The sequence below is a fragment of the Mirounga leonina genome, unplaced genomic scaffold, assembly GCF_011800145.1.
Source record: "Mirounga leonina isolate KUSES-001 unplaced genomic scaffold, KU_Mleo_1.0 Mir_54, whole genome shotgun sequence".
Taxonomy (NCBI): Eukaryota; Metazoa; Chordata; class Mammalia; order Carnivora; family Phocidae; genus Mirounga; species Mirounga leonina.
Window position 1 is genome coordinate 5,904,193 of NW_023270812.1, and position 18,557 is coordinate 5,922,749.

Below are 18,557 nucleotides of genomic sequence, written 5' to 3' on the forward strand. Positions count from 1 at the left end.
AAGGCAGACGCTTAACGACTGAGCCACCCAGGTGCCCTTAATACTCTTTTTTATCTTGGATTATTCCATCTTTGGATAATACATCTATGCTAGCCCACGTGTCTTTCATGCTATCCATTCATCTTTGATGACCTACACAAGCTCTCAAACAAGATAGCACCATAGGTGTCCAGGGTTCATTGTACATCTTTTCTATCCCCGGTCTAAATCTGCCATTCTCCAGGGATTCCTGGCTTCTTTTAGTGGGACACAGGGTCAAGAGACCAAAATTTGAGTGGCCATAAATTTACTATAAATTTATAAGCTTGGAGGAGTGATCTAGATGCTCTAACTGAAAAGGAGTTGTGGGGGCGGGGAGAGAAAGACAGGGTGATAGGCAGAGATAGGAAACACCAAACCACAAGAGGTCCCAACGCTGCCTGCTTATCAAAATCACCTGTGAAGCCATCAAAATATAGATTCCCAGGCCTCAACCAATAGATGTAACTATTTGTTTATGTAGAATTTGGAAATCAGAGTATCTTGCAATGTTGACTACCATGATTAAGATATTAAGATATCTGTTTGTCTCTGACAGAAACACTGGATGCTCCTTCAGGAATCTAAACTTCTCCCACAACTTAGAATCATGGATGTGAATGAATTACATTTCCTAGTCTCAAAGGGCCATCAAAGGATTAATGAATAAATGACGTTTTTATTAATTTAATACATATTTATTAAGCATCTACTATGCTCCAAGCACTGTGTTAGATAGTGCAGACAGCCCAGAGCAAGACGAAATCCGGTCTCGTGAAGTTCACTTCCCCAGGGGGCTTGTACAACCTGTGTGAGCCCCTCTGGTGCTCACAGTCCTCCTGTATATGATAAACCTCTGAAATTAACTAGGTTAAAAGAGAAAACTTGTTTTTCTTCACACAAACATGAAAAATTATTTGCCATAAAGTCCAAAACAAAAAGATACCTATGGAAATAATAATTTAAAGAGATGCTGGAAAAAATAACAAGTCTGAAAAACTCTGGATTGTTCACTAATGAAAGATAACATAAGGCTCTGATCTGTTTCTATGTAATAAGTTGCAAGTGATACAAATGTATGATCATATATAGCAGCCCTAAATTATTGGTATGTCCTATCATTGAAGATGTGCTATAGTTTATTGAGATATAATATTTCTTATTAACATAAAGAGAATGGATTAAGCAAAGGACTTAAAACTGTGGATCTATTTTACCAGAATAAGTTGACACATGTGAAATATGGCAGCTATGGTAGTAGTATTAATTAAAACATAAAATACTTAGTAATAGATATAATCTTTCTCATTTTCATGAAAGAAAATCTTATATGGTCATTTTAAAGTACACTTGATCTTAGCCAAAAGGCCGAGAAGCGATGGTCATTTTAAAGTATATTGCCTCACCACCTGTGGAAAAATTCTAGTTCCTACTACTCTTGCTCTATATCTCCCCAAGATTGTATTTATTTTTCAAATATTTGAAACAACATGAGAATTTCAGTGATGTCACCATGAAAGAGTAAATGTAGTAAAAGAATATTATCAAATGATTCAACAATTTTTTAAAGAGAGGTGACTTCATAGCCATCAGCTAGAAATCAGTGAGTTCTGGCTGGCTCTTTATCATCAAAGCGATTATGCTTGCATCAGAAACCCATGCACCATGCAGCTTTTATAAATAATTACTCAGGCAGAAGTATCACTCACTAAAGCTGTGTCTTTACATTCTTTGTGACAATAAAGAAACTGCATGGCAAACAGGAGCAATCTGTGAAGGATGGCAAACCATACTTGCCTAAGCCATCACTCTTGATTAAAATGTTTGCCTTCATTTGTCAGCTGGTTAGTGAAGTGTCTTCTCTTTGAAAGGTAGGACATCATGAAGATGTGCACGTATCTTTTTCATGTAAGGGTTGATACTTTTAGACCCATATAAAGATCCATCATTAGATTCATGTAAACATCGGCAGCACTCAGTTTCCAGCCTGTTGCTCTGTTTAATGACTCTGTTCTGAAAACACATGCCCAGGTGATCTAATCTGAACCTGTATGTGCCATCCTCTTGCTCACCGAAAATGAAGGTCTGTCTGCATCACTAAGCTCAACAGTAACCCATTCTTAAAGTGCTCTTGTCTGTCACCTGTTGGCAGGGCCAGGTTGGTAAGGTCCTCTGTGGTCACTTGCGTGATCACGCCCCAGCTAGTCTGCTCCTTCGAAATACCATATGGAGCCAAAGGATCCTCTGAGCAAGTCCTGATAGGGGGAAAAAAAAAAAAAGAAACAACTTCCTCTTTTTTTTTTTTTTTTTTTGCCTTATTGAAACTTACTCCTGTCCAAGTGGTTCCCAATGACTAAACACAGATCATGAAAACTAAAAGATTAATCCTATTTTCTGATGAAATATTCTAGAAGGAGTACATTACCTAATAGAATATGAGAAAAGAAAACTCATACACGATTCATAGCTGGAAGGTGATGACAATGTAGAATTTGAGGAAAATAGCCATAAGAGGTTTTGTTGTCAATGTCATTCTTCATTATCCTAGGATATCCACTTATGCTAACTTGGTCTAAATACATGGTGGTAGTGACCAACATTCAAAACTAAATATTAACTAATTAATTAATTAATTGAAGTGAAATAAAACCCCCAAGTCCAAAACCACAGTAAGAAGAAAGAAGGCAGTCTTGTGAGCAGAATTCTCTGATGTATGTCATGGGGACTAAGCTCCTGTGTTTTTCTGATTTAAGTCAGGTAGCTCCGAATCTACAAACTTGGACTGATTTTAGAGCCCAGGCTCAACATCAGGGCTTTTGATCATGTGAGCTGGAAAGAGATGGGATAACAAAAAGAGCCAACAGTTATTAATGTTTAGTACATGCCAAGCCCGGTTCTAAGCTCTGGTCATGAACTGGCTGGAATGAACGACATGACCTAGGTGATTTCATCATTCATGCATCGTAAAGGAGGAAACTGAGGCATACTTTATGGAAATCAGTGCTTCTCATACTTGACTGTGCACTATTTGCCTGAGGACCTTTTTAAAAACACTGCTTCTGATGGAGCCGAAGACTCTGCATTTCTGACAAAGTCCTCAGTGACGATGATATTGCTGCTCGGCAGACCACCATCAGAGCAGCAGAAAGTAAACTAGCAAAGGTCACAGAAGCGGTAAGAAGCAGAGCTGGGATGTGGCTCAGTCAGCCTGGCTCCAGAGCCCACGCTCATCACGACTAAACTTAGCATCTGTGTCACAGACACGTCACATGCTAGCCCAAGGACTAGAAAGAATGCCTGTCACCTTTCTCTATGGCACTTCCCAGCAAACGTTTACAAACATTTATTAAGTGCCTACCATATAATAAGCACTGTGGTAACCACTTGGAATATGAAAAAACATATTGCCTGGCCCAAGAGATTTTTATTTAATCCACTAGACAAACAATTGGACAATTGATTCCCTTCTAATTACAATTCCATTGATGGAATATTCTACTTAGTTTAATTATCATACACAGAGAAGATAGATGATCAACTTTCAAAGAATCAGAGGGCTATAACACACCTCTACCACCAAAGGTAGTCAATATAATTCCATCTTTGGGGAATGAGGAGGAAATTTTTAGATATATAGAGCTTCAGGGGCATCATTTGGATAATTAATTATAGTTCAATAGATTTAGAAGGTACAGGAGTTTGGGCCTGATTCTATGGAATTACCTAGAAAAATCATCTTAAAAACAAAGTCCTGATAGGTTTTTTTTTTTTACTTATAATGAGGGTTTCAATTTATTTTATAAAACAGGCATTTTGCTAATTCCTATTTTCATTACATAGGTGGAACAAAGATTCTTGAATTATGTGTAAATTCCTTAGAAGCTACAGTTCATACAAAATAACACTTTCTTTCTTTTTTTTTTTTAAGATTTTATTTATTTATTTATTTGATAGAGACAGCGAGAGAGGGACCACAAGCAGGAGGAGTGGGAGAGGGAGAAGCGGGTTTCCCGCCGAACAGGGAGCCCAATGCGGGGCTCGATCCCAGGAACCTGGGATCATGACCTGAGCCAAAGGCAGACGCTTAACGACTGAGCCACCTAGGTGCCCCCAAAATAACACTTTCAATAAAACATTCCCAAAATTTCCATTTAGTCTTTATTTATTCAGAACAAATTTAGAATGTTTTAAAAGAGTTTATTATAGGCAGACAATTTCTACCACTTAATTTGTAATTTCTCTTTATCTTCCTTCTAACAAATCAAGAAAATGGAATCCAGCAGCTTGCCAGCATTTTTGGCACAGTCTGCATTAATTAGAACGCTCCAGCGATTCCCAAGACGGACCTCACCAGCTATAAATATCCTGCCTCGCTCCCACTCTTCTGTCAAGTGCAAATCTTCCCATCTTGGCACATGTCCAGTGTCCTCCGAAAGACCTCAGAACTCAAAGAGTAAAAAATGGAAATGCTTTACTTTGGGGGCAGTAGGCCCCTAGGGGACGGATGCCCACGTGCTACCCACAGTAGGGCCTTTAGAGCACGCATTCACATAAGCCTCATGTGGTCCAGAGTGCTGCTTCTCCCTTCCCCTTTAATCCCAACATTACTCTGCAAAGGTGACTTCAGAAGAATGAAAACATCTGAGGCCCCCGGCAAGTCCCGCTGACACTGCTCACCGTACTACCCCTACAGTTCATTTTTAACTGCTTATGTTTTAACGATAGAGGATCACAAACCACAAAACACTTCTTACAGAGTCCTGTGTGCCACAAGAGGCTGGACCAAAAGCACGTGTGGAAAGGCTAGCCTTGGTTTGTCTTCCCATTTCCAGTGGGGAGCCCGCTCTCCACTGAGCCAGCAAGTCACGGATGAAGGGAACTGCTCTGCTCACTCACACGGCTTCTGGGCTTTCCTCCCTGTGTTCTCTGTCACACAGAGAAGGACACACTGGCATCATTCTAGGTCTACCTGCCTACATCACTCTTCTCCCTTGCCAAGTATTTAAGGAAGAAAATGCAAGATGTGGGAACACTTTCTTAAACACCACAAGACAGGAGAGATGTGACAAAAAGTTATCGTGGCCATTTTGGTCCCTGAACGTTTTGGTGTTCAGAGCTCTACCACAGGACCCCTCTCCCCCTCAACCACCTTCCTGATGTCATCAATCCTCTGAACCTGTTGTAGGATCCAGCCATGATCATCACCTTCAAATTCATGCACCTCTGAGTGTGACCAACCCCTCACCACTTCCTCCAAACCCCCAGCCCCTGCCAACCCCAGACAAGTCATTTGTGTCTCTCAAAGCCCACGGAGGATGCCTATCTTAGCCTCCCCATCCTCCAAAGCTCTGCAGTGCTTTGCCATTTTTTCACAACTCACTCTATCTCAATTGTATCTGTACATCTTCTAACTGTGAGCTACCCGAAGGTCTGGGTCGTCTTATTAACCTTTGTATCACCTGTTGCCAGTTTATTATACATAAGAAATTCTCTGAAGTTCCGGCCCATGCTACAACATGGACAGGCCCTGAAGACATAAGCCAGTCACAAAAAGATAACTACAGTATGGTTTCACTCATACGAGGTATCTGGAGTAGTCAAATGCATAAGAAAGAGAAAGTAGAATGCTTGTTGCCAGGGGCTGGGAGAGGAGGGAATGGAGAGTGGTTTCGAGGGCATGCAGAGTTTCGGTTTTGCAATATGGAAAAGTTCTGGAGATTGGTTGCACAGCAATGTGAATATACTTAACTCTACTGAACTGTACACTTAGAAGTGATTAAGATCGCTCCTGCTGTATGTTTTTTACCACAATGATAACAATAAAAAAGAAGTACGCAGAAGGGAGACTGATGAGAAGTGCAGGAACTAATTATTTGATGGCTTATACTACTCTGTGTGGACTGCTTAGTCACCTCTAACCACCCCTTTACCCAGTTGTGGCTTCCTCGGGGTTAGAACTGTTGCTTGTACTCTGTGCACCCCGTGGCACATTGCGCCCTCATTCACCGTTTTACCTACCATGTGTGATAAACCAGTTAAAAGAGCTGTAAGGGCTATATTTTGTATGTTGAGTAAAACTTCCTGGCCGTGTGACAATATATCTACCGCCACCCATGTTCCAGGCAATGGAAGTACAAACTATTGAGACTTCCTTGCATTGGATGAGCACGCCTTGGAAGTGAAAGTGAAGCAAAAACAGGACAACTAATCACACTGCAGTATATGGAGCGCACAATCAACAGGAAGGAGCAACTCATCCTGCTTTCAAAATAGCGTTCAGACTTCTTAGAAAAGAATACAAGACTATCTCCCCCCACCTCAAAAACCCACCCAAAAATATGTCACGCTCACAAAATTCCCACTACTGTGTAATATCATTTTCTATGTTTTCACTTATAATATTGAAAGAGCATATTATAGCAAAAATGTACTATGCTGGAGAAAAAAAATAAGGTCTTGGCAAAATCACTTTATTTTTAATAATTCCCTGTGATAGCAACTTTAAGTTGCTCTAGTATGACTGCCAAAATTTTGTTGTTTCAGGGAAGGTTTACACAAGGAATGCTCCTAAAGCTGTCCAAAGCACCAAGAAATTCACAGCCTCTGGCTCCAAGTCATTAGCATGTCTAATACACATTTTCAAGTACTTTAGATTTAATTTTGGATAAACTGAGAATTAAGTCTGAAGTTTATCACTTTATTTCATTAGTAGGCCTCCATGACTGATTTGTATTTGGCAGGTGTTAACTAATTTCCAATCCTGTAAATAATTTTTGTCTTATACTACTTTGAACCACTGGCAAAAAATGCTGATAAGAACATCTTCTCTAATGATCAAGATATATCTACAGGATATATCCAGGGTTCAAGCCTTAACAGCAATTTCAGTTTTTTTTTTTTTAATTTTTTATTGTTATGTTAATCCCCATACATTACATCATTAGTTTTTGATGTAGTGTTCCATGATTCATTGTTTGTGCATAACACCCAGTGCTCCATGCAGAACGTGCCCTCTTTAATACCCATCACCAGGCTAACCCATTAGATTTAATTTCTTATAGCACTTTTAGGTTGAGTTCCCATAGACCCCCTTCCCCAACACACACACAGATTGCTCCATTACCAACACTCCACACCAGAGGAGTGCACTTGTTGTAATAGTGATCCTACACTGACACACCGTTATCATTCGAAGTCCGTGGTTCACATTAGGGTTCACTCTCCGTGTTGTATATTCCATGGGTTTTGGTAAATGTATAAGGACATGCATCCACCATGACAGTATTAACAGAATAGCTTCTCTGTCCCTAAAAAAATCCTGTGTCCTGACTATCCATCTTTCCCTCTCCCCAACCCCTGACAAGCACTGATTTTTTCACTGTACCCATAGTTTCCTTTTTTCCAGAATGTTATATAATTGGAATCATACAGTATGTAGGATTCTCAGATCCCCTTCCTTCACTTAGGATTATGCACTTGAATTTCCCCCATGTCTTTTCATGGCTGGATAGCTCATTTCTTTTTAGCACTAAACAGTAGTTTATTGTCTGGATGGACCACAGTTTATCTATTCACTTATGGAAGGACCATAGTTGCTTCCATGGTTTAGCAATTATAAATAAAGCTGCTATAACATCTGTGTGTGGTTCATTGTGTAGACATACATTTTTGACTCAGTTGAGTAAACAGTAAGGAGTATACTTGCAGTGTTGTATGGTAAGAGTATGTCTAATTTTGTAAGAAACTGCCTTCAAAAGTAGCTGCACCATTTCATTTCCACCAGCAATGAATGACAGTTGGTAATTGCTCCACATCCTTGTCAAAATTTGGTGTTGTCAGGGAGCCTGGGTGGCTCAGTCGTTAAGCGTCTGCCTTCGGCTCAGGTCATGATCCCAGGGTCCTGGGATCGAGTCCCACATCGGGCTCCCTGCTCCATGGGAGCCTGCTTCTCCCTCTGCCTCTCTCTCTCTCTCTCTGTCTCTCATGAATAAATAAATAAAATCTTTAAAAAAAAAATTGGTGTTGTCAGAGTTTTGGATTTGGGCTATTCTAATAAGTGTGTAATGGTATCTCATTGTTTCAATTTGTAATATCCTAATGGCATATAATAGTGAACATCTTTTCATATGCTTATTTGCCATCTGTGTAAATTCTTTGGTGAGGTGTCTGTTCATGTCTTTTGCCTAATTTTTAATTGGTTTCTTCATTTTATTGTTGGATTTTAAGAATTTTTTGTATATTTTGGAGAATAGTCCTTTATCAAATGTGACTTTGGCAAATATTTTCTCTGTCTGTGGCTTTCCTTCTTATTCTCTTGACGCTGTCTTTCAGAGAGGGGAAATTGTCCATTTTAATGAAGTTCAGCTTATCATTTATTTATTTCAAAGATCATGCCTTTGGTGTTGTATCTAAACAGTCATCACTATACTCAAGGTCACCTAGGTTTTCTCCCATGCTATATTCTAGTTTTATACTTTTGTGTTAATACTTAGGTCTATGATCCATTTTCAGTTAATTTTTGTGAAAAGTGTAAGATCTGTGCCTAGATTTTTTTTTTTTGACATGGATTTCCACTTATTCTCACGCCATAGTTATTTAAAGGACTATCTGTTTTCCACCATATTGCCTTTTCTCATTTTTCAAAGATCTGCTGACCACATTTATGTGGGTCTATGTCCAGGATCTCTATTTTTTTCCTTGATCTATTTGTCTATTCTCCCACCCACACTATACTGTCTTGATTATTATAGCTTTATAGTATGTCATAACATTAGGTAGCATTAATCCTCTGACTTTGTTCTTCTCCTTCAATATTGTGTTGGCTATTCTGGCCTCTCCATATAAACTTTAGACTCAATTTATCAATACCCACAAAATAGCCTCCTGGGATTTTGATTGGAATTGTGCAGATCAAGTTGGGAAGCTGACATCTTGACAATATTGTCTTCTTGTCCATGACCATGAAATGTCTCTCCATTTTTCAATTCTTGATTTCTTTCAAAAGAGTTGTGTATTTTTCTCATTATAGATCCTGTACATATTTTTCTTAGGTTTACATCTAGGTATTTCATTTTGAGGTGTGCTAATGTAAATGTTATTGTGTTTTTAATTTCAAATTCTACTTGTTCATTGCTAGTTTATAGGAAAGCAATATATATATATATAATTTAAAAATATTTATTTTTATAAATAAATATGTTTATTTTATTTATATTTTAATATATAATATGTATTATTTATTTTTATGAATAAAAATATATATTTTATTTTAGAGAGAGAGAGAGCACATGAGCAGGAGGAAGGGCAGAGGGAGAGGAAGAGAATCCTCAAGCAGACTCCCTGCTGAGCACAGAGCCTGATACAAACCCAGGACCCTGAGATCATGATCCGAGCAGAAACCAAGAGTCAGACGCTTAACCAACTGAGCTACCCAGGCACCCCAATTAACTTCTGTATATTAATTTTGTATCCTGCAACCTTAATATTAGTTCCAGAAGCTGCTTGTTTTTTGATTCTTAAAAATTTTCAACATAGACAATCATGTCATCTGTAAACAAAGACAGTTTTATGTCTTCTTCCCAACTGGTATACCTTTTATTTCCTTTTCTTATCTTATTGCATTAGATAGACCTTCCAGTACAATGTTGGAAAGGAGTGGTGGAGGCCATGAATTTTTAAGTCTTTTTTTTCATATTTGTCTATCTTTTAACTTTTTTCTATAAATGGTCATTGAGTTACTTTTCAATAATTCATTCCAGCATGTAACATTTCATCAAGTAGTCTCCTTCATTTACTAAGAATATATATGCTTATTTTATAGTAAAACATTCTTCATTACTAATAAAATGTTTTCTTAGTAAGCTGAGGAAAAAGACTTGAAAGAACTAGATAAAATTAACAAAAGTTTTATTTTTATAAAGAAAAAAATAATACACCATGTGATATAAAAATTGATTTTTAAAATTTGACTACTTGACTAAAATTAACAACACGATTCTTCAAAACGACCTATTGTCAGACTGTGTCTACTGTTTATAACCAAAATACTTAGAAGAAATGTAGAAACTCATTCTTTCATCCTGATACCTATATTCTGAGGACTACAGGCTAGTGGATACTTCGAACACAAGCTTTGGAGTTTGACAGTCCTTGGTAAAATCTTGCCTTATCTGGATCAGTTCCTCAAATAGCCTGATGCTATTTCCTATCTCTAATGAGGATAATAACGTTGTCTACTTGATGGGGCTTCTAAAGAACTAAACAAGCCATTCATGGAAGCAGTTCTTAGTGTAGTGCCAGGTTCACAACAAGCACTCATAGTTGTTGACCATTATTATTACCACTAGTTCCTGCTGTTATAGGCATTTGAGTATTTCTATGATTCAAAAGCAGCTGACTTAGCCAATTCCCTGTCAGATCACTCTACTGCATTGCTCAAAACTCTTCCAGTGGGTCCCTTCTCACCAGGGTAACACTTAAGGTCTACAACACCCTATGCAACTTACCCCATCTTTTTTTTAAATTTATTTAAATTCAATTAGTCAACATATAGTACATCATTTGTTTCAGATGTAGTGTTCAGTGATTCATCAGTTGCATGTAACACCCAGTGCTCCCATCTTGATCGCTCAAGACTTCCCTTCCTCCTACTGTTTCACACCCTCTCCCTGACCAGCCATGCTGGCGTCCTTGCATTCCAAGCATGTCCTGCCTTGGATCTATACCTGGCTCTCTCTCTGCATGAAATCCCTCAATGGATGCTCTCCTGAAATGTCATTTCATCAGAAAGGCTTTCTTAGTACCTTGTACAAAAGAGAACCCCTTCCAACAAAAGAGAACCCCTTCTTAGTACCTTATACAAAAGAGAATCCCTTTACTCTGCTTAATTTTTCACCAGAGGACATATACTTACTAGTCATATGTTTCTTTGCTTATTAGATGCTCCCCAAGTAGAATGAGATTCATTCAGGTAGGCATTTTTTCTGGTTTTATTTTCTGCTAAATCCCAGCAGCCAGAATTATGCCTGGCACAGAGTGGGGATTCGCTGACTTTTTGTTTATGTAGTTAATTAACTGTATGACAAATATTAGAGAATATTCTTTTTTCTAGGCCCAATAACTTCATATAATCTGATTGTCAGGAGTTGATGAATGGTACCTCATTAAGGAAATGAAGACATAACATAATAACTTAGTTCATGCATGGGTTCCTTGGAGCTCAGGAGTAGCTTACTCAATGTTCTTATTCAAACGTTTATAAAATAATGTATTTTATACATTCACAGTATTTTAAACAATACAATTTCTTATTTAGGATAGTGCTACTCCAAGCATGGCTGCTGGAATCACACTTTCAGCATGACCCGGAGTGCAAAGAAATGTGGATTCTCAGCCCTTACCCCAAGCTGACTGGGCTGGGTCCAGCCCTCACATGACATTGATGCACCCTACAGCTTGAGAATCACTGCTCTAAGGGGTACTTAAATGACTCATTTGAGTTCTTTGACCTCCTCTTATAAATATATAAGGATATATAACATGTCCTAGACTCCAAGTAAAAATCATGTAATTGGTTATTAATGTAGATCATGACATTGGTCTCTCATGTTAATCAGTTATCTTTTGCCATCTATAAACACCCCAAAAAACACCTTCCAGGGTTTCAGAAGTTCTGATTTGTTTCAGCTGCTTGTGTGGCTACAGCCTACCTATTCGCTCTTTAGAGCCCTCCTGGGTTCAGCACTAAATTCTTCCTTGTCTAATGTGAACACCCTAGAAACATGAAGAAACTAGATTTAATTCTTTTTGATTTCTTTCTTTGAGGCACAGCTTTTCAAACACTTTGTAACCAGGGATTTTCTTTTCCAAAATGAAACATGTTATAGATGAGTCATATGGAAAACTAGTAAATATGAGACTGCTCTGGCTGCCATGGGTTGACTTGGTTTGTCCACCTCTCTTGCCCTGACCTGCCTCCTTCCTCCACATAGTTGAGGACACTAGGCAGGACCCACAGTCATAAGGTTGGCAAATCCTTGCTGCAGGGCATAGTTTCTCAGAGTGCAGTCAGCACCAGGATTTCTGGGCCTCTACCCCCACCCAACTGAATTAATAAGCATGGAATGAGCATCCACAGATGGTTCTTCTGCACACTGAAGTGAATCACTGTTCTAGAAATTCTAAACTGTCATTTTTAGTAAAGAAAAATAATCATATAGGTACACTGCCCACAGTCATTCCAATTAATCCCAATCAAGGTACTGCATTCATTTGAACACTGAAATTGCCAAGATATTTTAAGAGGTGAAGTCAAATAATTTTAAAGAAAGCACTGGTTCTAAAAGTTAAATACACAGAAATTATGATGAATGGCTTACTAGATTTACAATTTTAAGTAATTTAGTAAACATTTATCATCACTCTTCTAGGACATTTGGGGGGAAACTATAATAAACTGGACAGATATCCTGTCCTCAATGAGAAGTATATGCAGAGGAACTGAAATACATAATTGAGAGTAGTAGAAGGTATAAGGAGATGATTAAAAAGGAGATGATTCTTCCCAGATCTGAAGATGAAGGGATGACTCTTCGTAGTTCAATTTTAAGTTTAACATAGAGTTAAGTCTTAAAGTTGACCTGGGATAACCCATCTCTCCTTTGCCTATCCTTTCCAGATTCTACGTAATTAGCACATCCTCTCACACAACAAGCAGGGTTCCAGGAGAGCTCATTCCTAGTCTGGGGGTGGGGGATGGCAGAAGCACATAAGGATGCCACCCCTGCCAGCCATCTGGTGCACCCTCAAGTGGTACCATGGCCATTCCCCAGCCCTGCAAAATACACACAGTGAACAGTCAGTGGGTTAATGAGAACAGGATGATCAGAGAGAGGTCAGATGTAACTGAGATCTACGTGAGAACTAAAGTCTCATCATGGGGCATATAGTAATCTGAAGGCACCAGCTATGGTGGTGGTGTCATTTACCACATCATGTACATTTGTAAGAGTTTATTTAATCTCTTGTTTGGATTGAAAGAATTATACAGTTCAATTAAAAATATGAAGTAAATATTAAACATTTAGCAGAATTTTCTGAGAGCCTACTAGTATCTCTCTCAATCCCTACAGTAAAATAATGTTTTCTTAACTAAAGTATTATGGTCTAGAGAGACAATCATTTGAAGGCGACAATAATTCCAAAATTATTCATCATATAATAAAGCTGAAGATGACTAAAGGCTATTTTACAATAAAATAAAACAATAAGATTTGTTTTTAATCTTCAGGTAAATACCACTGACAAAGACGGCAGAGTCAGATACATCAAGAAACTGATTAAAATGTGTGAATAAGTACAAAGGATAATTATTCTGCTAATATTATAAATGTTCAGATGATAAACATAAAGGCTTGATTTTGCTCTAAAGAACATGATTTTTTTAACTTTTGAAAAAAAATTTAAATCCTTTTGAAGAATGAGTTTATGTCATTACTAAAATAATGAATCCAATTTGCTGATCCATAAGTAAATATTTCAATGGTATATAAAACTTAACTTTATTTATTGTAAATTTTAACTCTCAAATATATCCTGTTTAGACAAAATATATTAAATGGTTATTGTACCATAAACAATAAATATAATTGTTTTGAACTTTATGTTTTGAAATTTTGCATAAACTGTATCTTACTGAACATTCCTTTGCAATTTACAACCCATTATAAGAATAAAACACTGATTATTTATCCATTCTGCTATTTAAAGACAGCTATGTCATTTCTATCTTTTCACAAACTCCAATGGTCTTATTATGGTCATCTCTTTAGATGTCTCTTCATGTAGTCTGAGTTCCAGAATATGCATATCAGGAATTTCATTAATTATTATGAAGCTGTGAATTAATTATTATGAAGCTCTCTCTGGTGGCTGAATCAACTGACATTCTCACCATCATGTATGAATGCACTTTTTGCCCGCACTTTTGCCCGTTAGATCCTAACCAATGCTGGGTATTGTTAGACTTCTAAATATTGCCCCATCAAGTAGGCTGCAGTGATACAAGACTGCTATAATACTAATTATTTTGTAATCAGCAATGACACTTTGAACATATTTCCAAGTTAACTGATACTGTTTTCTACTAAATGTCATTTTATCTACTATAGTCCCTCCTATTTCTGTACGCATCAAACAAATCAATATTATTTTTTACACCAGTGTTCATTTAGACTGATCCATATTCACCCTTGTATTTTCTGAGCATCATCTCTCATATCCCATTTTGTCACCCTGGGATCAAACCCACTCCTCCCTGTTGTGAGAACTTCATCAGTTCTTTCAGACTGAGCAAAAATACTCCCAGTGTGTGTCTGGAAGTGTGTTTATTTCCCTCTCTTGAGCAATATTTTTGTTAGGTATGTTGGGTTTAGAACGCTAAGTTAATAGGTGTATCCCTCAGTCATTTGACATTACTCCAATACCGTTTTTCTTCTATTATTCCTGCCAGGATCCATTCAAATTACTGTTCCATTATAACTAATCTCTTTTCTTCATTTGATGTGGTCTTTTACTTTCTTTATAAAGTGAATTTATTGGGGCGCCTGGGTGGCTCAGTCGTTAAGCGTCTGCCTTCGGCTCAGGTCATGGTCCCGGGGTCCTGGGATCGAGCCCCGCATCGGGCTCCCTGCTCCGCGGGAAGCCTGCTTCTCCCTCTCCCCCCTGCTTGTGTTCCCTCTCTCGCTGTCTCTCCCTCTCTCTCAAATAAATAAATAAAATCTTTAAAAAATAAAAAAAAATAAATAAATAAAAATAAAGTGAATTTATTTTTACTTATCTTGATTAAGACCAATTGTGTGTTGCTTTGTTTTGTTTTGTTTTGTTTTGTTTTGTTTTATCACAGTTGGGACTATGTACTCTTGAATTAGAGGATTTATCCATCCTGGAAAATTCTCAGTATTCTCTTAGAAAACGGTCTCTCTTCTATTCTGTATTCTCCTATAATGAAACTCCTATCAGAAATATGTTTGGCCATCTCTTCCAAACTCCTAGTCTCTCTTTTTTTTAATTTTTTTATTAACATACAATGTATTATTTGTTTCAGGGGTACAGGTCTGTGATTCATCAGTCTTACACAATTCACAGTGCTCACCATAGTATGTACTATGTATGTATGTACTCCCCAATGTCCATCACCAGCCACCCCATCCCTCCCACCCCCTTCCACTCCAGCAACCCTCAGTTTGTTTCCTGAGATTAAGAGTCTCTTAGGGTTTGTCTCCCTCTCTGGTTTTGTCTTGTTTCATTTTTCCCTCCCTTCCCCTATGATCCTCTGTCTTGTTTCTCAAATTCCTCATATCAGTGAGATCATATGATACTTGTCTTCCTCTGATTGACTTATTTCACTTAGCATAATACCCTCTAGTTCCATCCACGTCATTGCAAATGGCAAGATTTCCTCTTTTTGATGGCTGCATAATATTCCATTGTATATATATACCACATCTTCTTTATCCATTCATCTGTTGATGGACATCAAGGCTCTTTCCATAGTTTGGCTATTGGGGACACTGCTGCTATAAACATTGGGGTTCATGTGCCCCTTCGGATCCCTACATTTGTATCTTTGGGGTAAACACCCAGTAATGCAATTGCTGGGTCGTACGGTAGCTCTATTTTCAACTTTTTGAGGAACCTCCACACTGTTTTCCAGAGTGGCCAAACTCCTAGTCTCTTAAAACCATTGGTTTACATTTTAACCTGTACCACATTATGGACAATTTCCCACATCTATCTTCCAGTTCACAAATTTTATCTTTGGCACTGACAAGCTTGCTGTTTTAACCCATCCACTGAGCCTTTTTTTTTATTCCAATAGCTAAAATTATATTCTATTGAATAGCTCTTCTTCTAATATACTTGTTTTCTGTTTTAGGTTTCAATTCTTTCTTTTATGCTTTAATTAACATAAAATGTATTTGTTTTGTGTTCTGCTTCAAATTGTTATTTTATTTTCTCAAGTTTCAGGGGAACCCAATCTTCCAGTATATGGTATACGCTTACTTCTACTCACAACAGAATAGCCCTTTGTTTGAATTGTAATGTTTGATGATGAGTGCCCCTTGAATAGGGCGTGGTTCCCTCTGGAGATGTGGATGGCGTGCTACCTGAATGTTCTCTAGGAATGCTTTTATATATGCTCTGCTTGAAACATCAGATGCACCATAAATCTGAGTCCAATATTTAAATTAACTTCCCATTCTGGATCACATAGGTACTGCAGGATCTCATTTTCCCCCATGTATTGCATTTTTTTCCAATTTCTCACCTTTTTTTTTCCAGTTTCCTAAGTGCTCAGTGCATGTAAGGGACAGACTTCCTCCCCTCCACAACCTCCTCAAGACTACCAGAATATCAGCTCATGCACTTAAATTCCAAGTTTGTCCATTCCTCTATCTAAAAACAACTGTATGGTTCTACTTTTCCGCTTGTCCTTGGAAATTGTTTCTTTTTGTAATCTCATCTATGATTTTTTAAACTTTATTAAATTTTACTTAGTGAAATTAGCAAGGGATATTTCATATTGTTTTAGGCCTCCATCTGGCAGGTTCCCAAACTCTCAGACACTGTGAAAGCCACAACAGCCTAGAACTGCCTATATTCTCATTTACAGTATGTAAGACAGAAATTCACTTATACTTTATAAAGTCATTGCTATTATTTTGTGTTTCCCGTCATACACAGTCAAAAATAATCCTGTTATACCTTTGACTCTTTCAATTGGAAAATAAAAGACTAACGGAGACACATTAATATTGGCAAAATAGCAAAGGAACTGCCATCCTTGCTAAATAAAAGCAGTTTTGAAATGCATTGTACCGTGGAGAGAAGGAAGAACCTTTCACACCTGCAAATGACTAAAATTGCCTCTAAAGTTCTCCTTCTGCTTTTTTTTTTTTTTAAAGATTTTATTTATTTGACAGAGAGAGACACAGCGAGAGAGGGAACACAAGCAGGAGGGAGCAGGAGAGGGAGAAGCAGGCTCCCCGACGAGCAGGGAGCCCGATGTGGGGCTCAATCCCAGGACCCTGGGATCACGACCCGAGCCGAAGGCAGACGCCCAACCGACTGAGCCACCCAGGCGCCCCTCTCCTTCTGCTTTTTAAAATTTCCCCACATCATCAGAAACATAATAAACCAAAATGTGTTTTAAGAAAATAAGAAACAGAAAAGAAAGGCAAAAGCTGAGAGGGACATATATGTATCTTAATCATATATTTTGACTCTAGCGCAAAGCCTCACATCCCAAGCACCCCTACTTCCTCAAAATAAATAAATAAATAAATAAATAAATAAATAAATAAATAAATAAAACAAAACACTATTATCATGTCCTGACATCTACTCCATCCCTTCCCTTCATTCTTTTTTTTTTTTTTTAAAGATTTTATTTATTTATTTGACAGAGAGAGACACAGCGAGAGAGGGAACACAAGCAGGGGGAGTGGGAGAGGGAGAAGCAGGCTTCCTGCTGAGCAGGGATCCCAATGCGGGGCTCGATCCCAGGACCCTGGGATCATGACCTGAGCCGAAGGCAGACGCTTAACGACTGAGCCACCCAGGCACCCCCCTTCCCTTCATTCTTAATCTGAAAGCCCTGTTCCATTGCACTTATTAAATGCATTCACCTCAAATTTTATAGCCAAGCGCCATCCTTCTAATGATGCCTCCTTCTAGGCATCTAGAACTTACCGTGAACTGAATATGTACACACTGAGGGCCTTCCCTGCAGAGGCCTGCTGCACAAAGCGCTCTACTGGAGTAGACAAAGTCTGCACAATTACCTGGCCTTCCAGTTGGCAGGGTCCCCTCACAGTCGCTGTTCAGGATCACAGCCAGACCCACCGAGTGGGCCGGGAGGACGGAGCTGCTGAGGTCCACGCGCGTCAAGCTCTCAGGCTCTTTCTCTGAGCCCTCCACGGCGTTTCTTGGGCTGTCCTGTCCAGTGGCCTCCCTTTCTTGGCCTTTGCGCCAGGGTCTCAGCACGACATGAACGATGCTCTGCTGATCCAGGTCACAGCTCTAGGTGGGTGCAAGGCAGAAACAGACGAGAAAGAGCAAGCGTTAAAATGCCAAGTAAGGTTTAACTTGTCCTCAATCCCAGAGTACGCAGAAGAGCCTAAAATCTGTTTGGGTCCAAGGTTGCATATAGTCATGGAACTTGAGAGACGAACCACCTGTGACTGATGGAGGTGGACACACTGACCCTGTCAGCACATGTGTGGGCAACAAAGGCAACACGGCACTGGGGCCACAAACCAAAATGTGGGCGCAAATGGACCACAGCAACAGAAAACCAGAGTAATAGTCAAAGCAACAGGAGATCGAGCAGGGCAGAAATGTACCACACTGCATACTTAAGCACAGTGAAAAGCAATATGCTTTTAAAATTGATTTACTTCAGAAGTGATGTGTCCTCCCAATTATCAAATATATTTCCTAGAAAAAAGTGAAAGTTAAGAAACCTGAAAAGCTCTCTC

At 38.6% G+C, this 18,557-nt stretch overlaps 1 protein-coding gene across 3 annotated transcripts in view; it reads right to left on the reverse strand.

The window, feature by feature from the left end:
• LOC118001822 (E3 ubiquitin-protein ligase parkin) overlaps positions 1–18,557 on the reverse strand; it is a 1,265,989-nt gene that overhangs the window by 831,672 nt on the left and 415,760 nt on the right. For all 3 annotated transcript variants that reach the window (XM_034991967.1, XM_034991965.1, XM_034991964.1), the window contains exon 3: positions 17,862–18,099. In XM_034991967.1, the coding sequence (XP_034847858.1) occupies positions 17,862–18,099 (238 nt within the window). The remainder of the gene's footprint in view (positions 1–17,861; positions 18,100–18,557) is intronic.